Source organism: Solanum lycopersicum, chromosome 1, assembly GCF_036512215.1.
Source record: "Solanum lycopersicum chromosome 1, SLM_r2.1".
Lineage (NCBI taxonomy): Eukaryota > Viridiplantae > Streptophyta > Magnoliopsida > Solanales > Solanaceae > Solanum > Solanum lycopersicum.
Genome location: NC_090800.1, coordinates 80821879 through 80832603, shown reverse-complemented (window position 1 = coordinate 80832603; position 10725 = coordinate 80821879). Strand labels below are relative to the sequence as shown.

General features: G+C 26.2%; 1 protein-coding gene across 1 annotated transcript; it reads left to right on the top strand.

Annotated features, from left to right (window-relative positions):
- The first annotated feature begins 8034 nt into the window (after window positions 1-8034).
- On the top strand, window positions 8035-10607 carry LOC101255841 (probable carboxylesterase 9). The gene is made up of 2 exons (XM_004231117.4): window positions 8035-8443; window positions 9061-10607. Exons 1-2 carry the CDS (start codon window positions 8191-8193, stop codon window positions 9768-9770), a joined length of 963 nt encoding a protein of 320 aa, XP_004231165.1. The 5' UTR covers window positions 8035-8190; the 3' UTR covers window positions 9771-10607.
- The last annotated feature ends 118 nt before the right edge of the window (window positions 10608-10725 follow it).

Sequence of the window (10725 nt, the reverse complement as noted above, 5' to 3'; positions counted from 1 at the left end):
TCCATCGATTGTATTTTTCCCCTTTGTAGAAAATTAATTCGGACGACTTTAAATACGTATGAATTAGATTAACCATTTAAAAAACATTGTTTAGGAGCAATATTTTATTTTTATTTAGTCGATTAATTATACATCAATAATATCGTGCCAGCAAAAATTAACCAAAATGTATGTTATCAAAGAACAACTATAGTCATAGAATTACCATTTTAGTTTCATTGTATCTAAAGTACTTGTTAACATCAACAAAGATTGTGGTGGAGTGATAAGTACTCATTCTTAAACAGATATCTTGGATTTGAACAATATATACGGAGAGACTTTTCAATACAAATTTAAATTTAGTTAAGCTTTAATATGACAAATACATGGAGTGAAAAACGAAAATAATAATAATAAGGTTATGCTATGCCTAGATGCACGCTTTTGACGTGCCTAATTCGAAATAAGTACTACTCTTATATGATTGATAATAATTTAATGATGAAGATTAACGTGAATCGATATGCATTATAATTAACTTGGTTAAATTCATGATAAGCCAATCATTCACGGCACAAATTGCAAAATTACATATAACTTTCGAAAAATTGATTTTATACTTATAGTTTTTTATTTTATGTTTTTTATTAGAGATTTTTTTCTTATGTTTTAGAGATTCGAAAAAATTAATTTTATCTATTCATTTCGTAAATAGTCAAGAGGTCCCCAACCACTCCCCAATTAAGATTATGCATTGATATTTTTAATCAATGAAAGAGTACTGTTATATGTTATAACAATAAATTAACTATGGAGTAATACATAATTTCTTATATTGTCGATCTATATATAGTTAATTAATCAATTGAAATTTTACAGTTCCCACGAAAAATGTGTTAGGGAATTTCTTGTAAATTTCTATGGTATATAATTCATATTGTTTTCATTTTTTGCTCAAATAATTTTCACTTCATGAATTGGGTTGACCAAGCTTTATTATAATCATAATGGAATTCATATTCTTTTGGTTTAACTCGTAATGTTGACAAATTAAGTTGTAATTACTTTTACAAAGAATTCTATATTTGTCGTAAATGAATAGACACGTCACTTCTAAAAATGAAGAAAAGATAAACTGAAAAATTATTTAGGCTGTTAATTCCTGTACTAGTCATTTGTCCTTATATAAAAGCTTGTAAGACGCTATAAATTAAAAAGAATTTTAGTTATATATATCGCCAAATATTCTTTATCAATATCAACAAATTCTTATTTGATTCTTATAATTTCTTATTAAATATATTGAATTTTTATATTAATTAATATGGCACTACTTTTGATTTTTTACATAAAAAAATCACAAAATTTAATAAATTACTACGCATAAGTTTTTCAATTATGAATATGTTATGACGAAAAGAATTGTTGCTCAATGTTCGAGAGTAATATAATTATAATTACAAATAGTCTAAATATATATAAAAAGGTTAAAAATACATAATTTAATTAATTAAATACTTAGTGTTAAATATTTTTATCAAAATATTTCAAAATATTAAAATCGTAATAAATCAATAATTAAGGGACTAAAAGCGTAATTTTTCCCATAATACAATAATAAATATGATATAACATCCTAAATGTATCACTTAATACTTTCTAAGCTTAGTATACTTTCTAATACTTGAAAGACAAAACGAGAACTACTCTAATAATTAATTTAGAAAAGAACACTATCATTGCTTTTCTATATTCATAAATTCATTCAACATACTCGTGAGTTTTTTAATGATGGATAATTTTAGTAGCTTTTCTAATGTTGTTAGAATATGATAATTACATCTTAATTTTCTTGTAAACTTTAATTTTGTCAATTGTTTCATATATAATCTTTCACAACATTAAATTGTCAAACATTTTTTTTTATCAAACACATCATTAGTCTCGAAGCACAAGGAAATATTTGTTTTAAATTTTGATCTTTACCTTATTAATATAATCTCTTTTTTTGATTGAATCAGTTTCCATAAGCACAATTTACCTAATCAATCAGTTTTAAATACATTTTGACCCAAGATGATAGAAAAATATTTAAAAAGATCACTATTTTTAAAAAATAAAAAATAAAAAAATTAGATGGATGTCGAATGTGTGTGTTTACATGCGTATACTAATGAAATAGATGAAGAGAGTGTTTGGCAGGAAGGGAAGTGTTTTTTATTTATCTTTTTTTAAAGTGTCCTTTTGTTTGTTGTTTTAACACGTGGCAAGTAAATAGGCGTTTAAACTTGTGATATGAAATAGTGATTTTAAATTAGATATGTAAAATTATGATTTTAAATTTCAAATTTTTTCAAAAGACATGAGATTCCAAATACTTATAAAACTAGACCCACTTTAAATTTATAGTAGTTTGTAAAAACAAGGCCCTAACATGTACTTTAATATAATTTTTTTTAAAAAATAAAATAAAATGTATGTACCATGTGAAAGAATTATATTAAAGAATAAATAGTTATTATTATTTTGTTGAAATAATAAATCTTTGTAATATTATGTCTATTTGAATATTTGTAATCACTAACATTTATTCATAAAAAGAACATATATGGATATAATTTATTAATGTATCACCTTAGGATATTTTGATATCTTATATATGAACTATAGTTTGCTCATTTTGTAAGATCATGCAATAACTGAGAAAAATTTGATAGCTTTGACAACTCCTGGGTCATGTTTGAGAAAAAAAACTCGTATAAAGAAATTATAATTGTTTGTCCAAATAAAATTTTAATTTTAAATTATTTTATTTCAAATCGTAATTTCATATTGCATGTCATCCAAACAACCCTTTTGGTGACTCGAGCTAGTAAAACCTTCGGATTGAAAGTGAATGACGCTTAATTTGAGACAATAATTTTAAGAATTGAAATAAGTAATTAAATAAGTCAAAAATATAACAAGAAGACTATATTTTTAGCAAAATAGGTGAATTAATATGTCTATTGACCTCTTTTGCGATAATTCAACGATATATTTTATCTTTTTTCGTATCACAATAAATAACTTGAGAATATAGAAAAAACATTTTTGTAAATACGAAGGGAATTATGTGTAATTAGATAAAGATATAGGAGTAGATCGTCAAAACAAAAGAAGAAGAATAAAGTCAAAGGGAGAGTTCGGCGTTCAAAGGACCTGTGAGGCGTTTCATTTCTGTGTCCAGTAGTAAATTGCCACGTGGATTTCGTGATGCCAAAACGTAACGGCCACAGTATAGATGATCTCACCAGTCACCACATTTACAACCCTTTTACCATAACAGTAAAAATGAGTCTCTGTAATAAAAACACGTGATTCCACGAATTTTACCTTAGTAATGTTAGTACTCCTCCTCGGACTCATTTTATATATCTTTTTACTTTGTACTTATATTATAATAATAAAGTAATTTAAATTTTTTTAAAAAATTTGAGTTAATATAATAATAAAGTAATTTAATTTTTTTTAAAAAATTTGAGTTTTCAATCAATAAGTATGAATTAGTTTATTTGATTAATTAATTTAACTAATGAACATGAATATTTACTTAGTTTTTTTTAATTGATTAAATGTATATTTTCAAGGTTAGTAACTCACAAGAGTTAAAACAAAATATGATAATACACGCATTAATTTTATGAAAAAATAACTATTATGAAATAACTATTTATAGAAAGTAATTACATATAAAACGAAATGAAAGAAGTATTAGTTATTTCGACATTTTTTCTTATATGTTATTTGATTTGATTTATTACAAATAACAATTTTCACATAACTTTTATTAAAAAATATTTATTTTCACAAATACTCTCACTTTGCTTTAGCTTTAAAATAGAGGAAATGTTGTGAAAGGTAATTATATCCTCAATCAATCTAATGCATATATCAAAGTTCTTTGTATATTAATTATATTTACTTTAATATTAGTATATCAATCTTATATACGCAAAGAATATATACACGAAATAAATTACTAATGATATAAAATATTTACATTATTTTTTTTAATAAATTAGTAAAAATATATTGACACTACAAATAAATTAGTAGAGAACTATTTACCGAGAAGTTGAAATTGTTGGTCAAAATAATTCGTACAAATTGTAAGGGAGGTATAATGAGAATCAGTAACAGTAAGTAACGGCGGATGGCCGCGCCGTCCGATTTTGTCTAAAGCGTGTGATGTGTGAATGAAGCAAGGAATTATTTTATTTTTTTTTGGGAAAATTTTAGAAATTGCGAAAATAATAAATAATTAAGTTTATATAGCTAAAATTTTGATAAATCACATAATATAGTAGTTTAATTTGTTAAAGAAAATTATGATTCGTAACAAAATTATCACCGTCAATTACAATTTTCATCTTTATAATTTTCCCTTTTGGATCGAAGAATGAAGTGCCACGTATTACTGTGACACTTGGTTAGATGACCGATTGCTTACGTTAGAACAGTCTGTTTTCACCAAACACAAGAAGCTCAAGGTATAACCTCTGACTACTTGACTCAATTCATTCAACCACGTCACTTTTTAATCATAATTGGAAATTACTATTCCCTTTAAACTTTCTATAATAGAAAATAATAATTAGAAATATTAAATAACAAAAATGGTTTTAACACTTGAAATGCTCAATATTAAATTTAATCTTTATTGATTACAAATTACAATAAAATATTAAATTGATATAATATTATTTATATTAATAAAAGAATAAAATAAAAAGTATATAAATATTCATAGTAGTGATGATTAGCGATGGTGGATGAGAGTGCCAACTGAGTGTTCGGTTTGTATGTTTGATAGTAACTAATAGTGATGATAATGGTAAATAATTGAACAAAAACAATACTAAAAATTAACTATGATAGAATTTTGATGTTTAGCTATAAAATTTATTTTCAGTAATTTTCTATTTTTGGTTGGGATGATTGATGATTAGAGTTGTAAATAATGATTAGTGGTGAATCGATGTTAACTGACGGTCATGATGGGGAGGTGATGTGATGATAGTTAATATTGATGAGCAATCCTGATCAATCGTAAAAACAGCTGAAATAGCCGTGAACTTCTATAATTTATATAAATACTTTACTAGACATTTTAATAAAGTTAAGATTCTATTGTAATATTATCATATAAATCATTCAAAACTAATAAATTTTCATAAAGTAATGTGAAATAATAAAAGACTGCACTTGTCAATAAAACTTAAAAAACAAACAACTTTAATTAATATTTGAGATCTAATTTTTAAAATTAATATTCCAATTTTTATATTTCAATCCCCGTTGATTATCTTATTTTTATTCCTATATCACCGAAGTAGGTATATCTAGTTTTCGCACAAATTAACAATCTAAAAATTGATCCTTCAACCTCCTGGCCACTAAAAAAAAAAAGAAGAATACTGTAAAAGGTTTATTTTTTATTTTATTATATGTTTTGGAGGATATTTGACAAATTAATTTCATCGAGAAGAAAAATAGTATGACCTTAACAACTATGGTTCTAGAAATTAACAATTACAAACGTTTTAATTTGTAACTAAGTCTTGACGTCCTTTCTAAGTAAAGAAAATGACCTTATTTGAAACTTTTATTTTGTATTTGCTACCTTTTTAAGATTATTTAATATATTTTTTTACCCTTTTCATATAATACTAGCACCAAAAAAGTAATTAATCCAACAACATCTTGCTGATAAATTTGTTTTTTACGTGTAAATAATATATACATGTGTACAAAGTGTCGAAACACAATGAACTCTAGGACATGAAAGAAATTTTTTTAAACCATTACAATTTAAATTAACTCAAATTATTAAGGTCAAACTATATAAAATAAATAAGATGTCGATATTACTTGTTTTTAGGTTCATGCGAGGAATTTAAAAGCTAACCGTTCATGCAAATCACAAACATCCCTTTCTTATAAAAGTTTAATTCCTAAAATTTAAACGTGGTTCATATTTCTCTTTTTTTTTAGTGGTCAAAAAAGCAAAAAGAATAATGTATTATTACTAGCTTACTAGACTTTCATTTAATTAGTTCATCAATCTATATTTGGATGATGCTATATATTATTATATAATAATGTTATGTCCCTACAGGCTGCAAGTTTTCTTTGATATAATGTGTAAAGGTTTTGATTCTCACTCGTGTGGTCAAAACCTAGGAAACATAAACTAAGGATTTTTATTTAATTTTTTCGAATTTTTTATGGGGTGATCAATATTTTTATTGAAGCTCGATCAAATTTAAAATTATGTTAAAAAGTGTCATATTAGGAATATAGCCATAGTCTCTTAATAAATTAAAGGTTATTCTACACTAAAAAATTTGAGTTTGAAATCTCTATAAAGAATGAAAGAGTACGTAGCGCTGCATCAGAACTCTTGTTGCTACTGAAGACATTGTTTGTATAAAATAAAATCGAAGGTGTATTTTAGTATTTATTTAGACTTCAAAATTAAAATGACAAATTTACCAAATTTCGGGAAAGAAATTTGTGTTTTAAATGACAGGATGTCACCCCAACATACGGCATGATAGCTATTAATTGTAAAATCAGTTTGTTTTATATAGCTTTATATAAGAAGAAAGCTAATGATCCATATTATTTAGTGTAAAAAAATAGTATATTTAGTTATTAATATTAAATTAATTAAAGGTACTAAATAATTAAAGGAGTCAAAGTAGTAGTAACAAGGCTACTTAGAAGTTTTAAACAATTGCTAATCATTATTAATTTTTTTCATTACTACTTTATGACAATTAAAGTAGATTTGGTCAAGTGATTAGTTCCTTCATCTGATCGACTTATTTTATAAAGGGAGACCAAGTGATCAAGAAAACATGTCTTAATCTCATTTAATTTTTAAATAAAAAAAATTTGCGTGTTAATATAATTTTTTTATAAAAGGAAACAAAGGTATATTTAATAATGAATTTATTTTCGATAAAATTTGATGCTTCAAACGAGCCCTACTCTCTCCGTTTAGATTATATTATACATTGCAATTGAATTATATTAACACACATTGAGTTGAATGTGTTGCTTTAACTGTTAAAAATTGAGGCTTGAAAATTTTATGGGCTTAAGTTCACATTTGGCCCATTTTCTAAAGACTAATATAGCAGCCCACTGGATATGCGCAGCAGAAGCCCACCAATGATCAGAAATTTTCCTAAATGGCGCTTTTATACATATTTTAAAATTATTGAAATACACGTCTTACACTTTCCATATTTTCAATATTCCCTTTATTTCTAAAATTTTTTATTTCTATCCTAATTTATTATATGTTTCCGAACTACATATTATTGTGTCCGAGCCGGTATTTAATGTATCCGAGCTATATATTATATATCTGTGTTTATTTTATAATGTATACGAGCTATATATTATGTATCAGTGCTAGTTTTTGATGTATGCAAGCTACGTATTATGTATCCGATTTATGTTATAATATCTCTGAGATACTCTTTAATGTATTCGAAAGTAGGGATAAAATATAATTTACTCTTAACACTTGAGATTTATGTAAATTATATTATTATTTTTTGCAATTTAAAATTTCTTAGATAACAATGTAAAGATTTCATTTGAGCAAATTACATTTTATAAAATAACATTATACCACAGTAAAAACCTCTCTAAACTATTTGCATACATTTGACAATAATCTAATATTTTATTTATAAAAATAATTAAACAGTATACCAGAGTATAACATTGTTCTTAAAGGATAATTTTTTCAAGGACCACATTTGCACAATTTCTTAGAATATGAATAAAACCTAAAAATTCATAAATAATAATAGGAGTAGCTTAAAAAAGTAAGGCTCTCTTTTTTTTTATTTATTTGTAAAATGATTTTTTAAAAGAAAAAAAAACTCAACCAAACAACTAGTCACTAGGAACATCCAAAAGAATTGGTCAATGTAAAACTAACAAACATTTATACACAACCAAAATCCACTTTTCATGTTACAAGCACAAATTTGTCCGAAAGTTAAGATTGTACTTGTTATTATGACATTGCAAAAAAACAAAAAAACTACTAACAACATTTTATTAATTTAATTAATTACCTTGTTAAGTAATTAATAATATTTTTGGTTTTGAAGTTACTCACAATTAAATTAGTTAGGTAGCATGTCAAAATTTGATCCATATGAACACCTTAATGTGGTGTTAAACCAAGATGGAAGTATAACTCGTCTTCTTGATTTTCCTACAACTCAAGCCACTGGTGATCAACACCATCTCCCTGGTCAAGCTGTTGTTAGCAAAGATATTACTTTAAATGAAGAAAAGAAAACATGGATGAGACTTTATCGTCCTAGTAAATTGCCCTCTAATGACAAATCTGTCGCTAAACTTCCTATTATAGTTTATCTTCATACGGGTAGGTCACAGATCGATTCAGTATTTTCAATTTTTTGAAGTCTTAAATATTACGATTTTTGAAATTACTAATCTATATCTTCCCCCCTTTGCTTTATTTTATACGTTTGATTCAGTATTTTTAATTTTATGAGTACGGAATTTCAATTATTTTTATTACTAAAACCATCACATTGTTTGAGTTATCGGTTCGTAGCTCTCTTTTTCTTTTTCAAATTTTTTTGGATAGGATAAAAGTTATGGACTCAATTGAGCCCAAAGCTAAACGTTTAGATCTACCCTACATTAGACAAGATGCCATATTTAACAAAATATATTTAAAAAGAAAATGGTGTCATATAAAATAGGACTGTCAAAATGTTAGAATTTATTAAATATAAAACTAAAAACAAGGTTATTTTTTAAAATAGTGGCTAAAAAGAAACTTGAACACATAAAATTAAAACCAAAAGGAATATTTATCTAGTTATGTTAATACGTTTACTTTATTTTCGATATTTTAAAGTAAGCTGTTGTAAAATAAAATTTTAAAAAAACTCCTAGATCATTATACTCTTATGTCTTAATTTTATAATATTGTATCGAGACGAGTTTAATTATTATGTTTTGGCGTTGCAGGAGGTTGGATTCACTTCAGTGTAGCAAGTACATTAATACATGAAAGTTGTAACCAACTATGTAGCGAAGTCCCCTCCATTGTTGTGGCATTGGATTATGGTCTAGCACCTGAAAACAAGCTCCCATCTCAATACCACGACACGGTAGAGGCAGTTGTTTGGATCAAGAACCAAGCGTTGGATCGCGTAAATGGCGAAAAATGGCTAAGGGAATATGGAGATTTCTCAAGGTGTTACCTCTATGGTGTTAGTTGTGGTGGTAACATTGCTTTTAATTCGGCGCTTAAATTACTCGATAATAAATTAGAGCCATTACGTATCAATGGGGTCATATTGAACCAACCTTTATTTGGTGGAAAAATGAGGACAAAATCAGAAATGAGATTAGCTACAGATCCATATTTTCCTTTACCAGTAATTGATGCGTTGTGGGATTTTGCTTTACCAAAAGGGACAGATAGGGATCATAGGTTTTGTAATCCAATGATGAATGAGCCATGTAAGGACAAGATTAAAAGACTTGGGAGGTGTTTGGTTATTGGATTTGGAGGGGACCCTTTGGTTGATAGGCAACAAGAATTTGTGCAAATGTTAGTTAAACAAGGGGTTATGGTTGAAGCTAGATTTGATGATGTTGGATTTCATGGAATTGAAGTGGTGGACAGTAGAAGAGCTGCTGCTATTATTAATTTTGTCAAGGAGTTTGTTTGATGATTCATGTATTCTGGCTCCGCGCACTAAGCTTCTGATATGTAATATGTGACTCACAATATTTTATTTTAAGAGATTGTTATATTTTAATTAATTTAGTACAATGTTAAAAATAATTAGTAAGTGATATTACTGGAAGTTTGTATTAGTCTCTAGTTTGCACATGTTCCATGTAAGTGTTATATTGTATAATGTTTTTTCTATTATTCACTATATCTCTATTTGAAAAAATGCTTTGATATATGTTATTTGAGCAGGGTCTTTCTAAAATATTTTTAACTATTTCATATAGAACTGAGAATAAAATATATATACATTCTAGCTTCCTTAAATTATACCGTTAGATTTCGTCGAATGTGTTATTTTTTTTTAGCTCTCAAGTGAAAAAATTGATTTCTAGTCCTACTGCTATTTGATCAAACCCATTCTATCTATAACAAATATGCTTATCTTACTTTTTCTTTTTAAAGTCAATTTTGATAGAATGAAAGTCTTTTTCCGCGACTCTTCGTAATGCGATATGTTAAAGATTACATTATTTATTTCTTACTTTCTCAAATTTTATATCGTGAATAAATGAATTACTCCAAACATGTGACCAACAATACCACAAGTAATCGACAACAAAAAGTCTAACTTCATACAGTAGTGTTACATGCATATATGAAATTGTTCATTGATTGAGAGGAAAAAGATAATCAATCCTCATTTTGCTTTCATTTGTAATATTTTTTTTTTTGTTAACTGCAGTACGTAATTAATAGTGGTGAAGATTGAGTGTGATTTATGATTGAAATGACAATTGAAAAAGAAAAAAAAAAGAAGTGTTGGGCCGAAGTATTGAGTAAGAGACAATTGGATGGGATGTCTGTCTGTACCTCCTTTCGAGTTACTCAACACTCCAACAGTGCCTCTGCTACTACATTAAATACTACAACTGTAGAATTCCCATATC

Coding starts and splice junctions, on each gene's coding strand:
- LOC101255841 (XM_004231117.4), top strand. CDS start 8,191: ATGTCAAAATTTGATCCATATGAACACCTTAATGTGGTGTTAAACCAA. Junction 8,444..9,060: donor TATAGTTTATCTTCATACGG/GTAGGTCACAGA, acceptor TTGGCGTTGCAG/GAGGTTGGATTCACTTCAGT.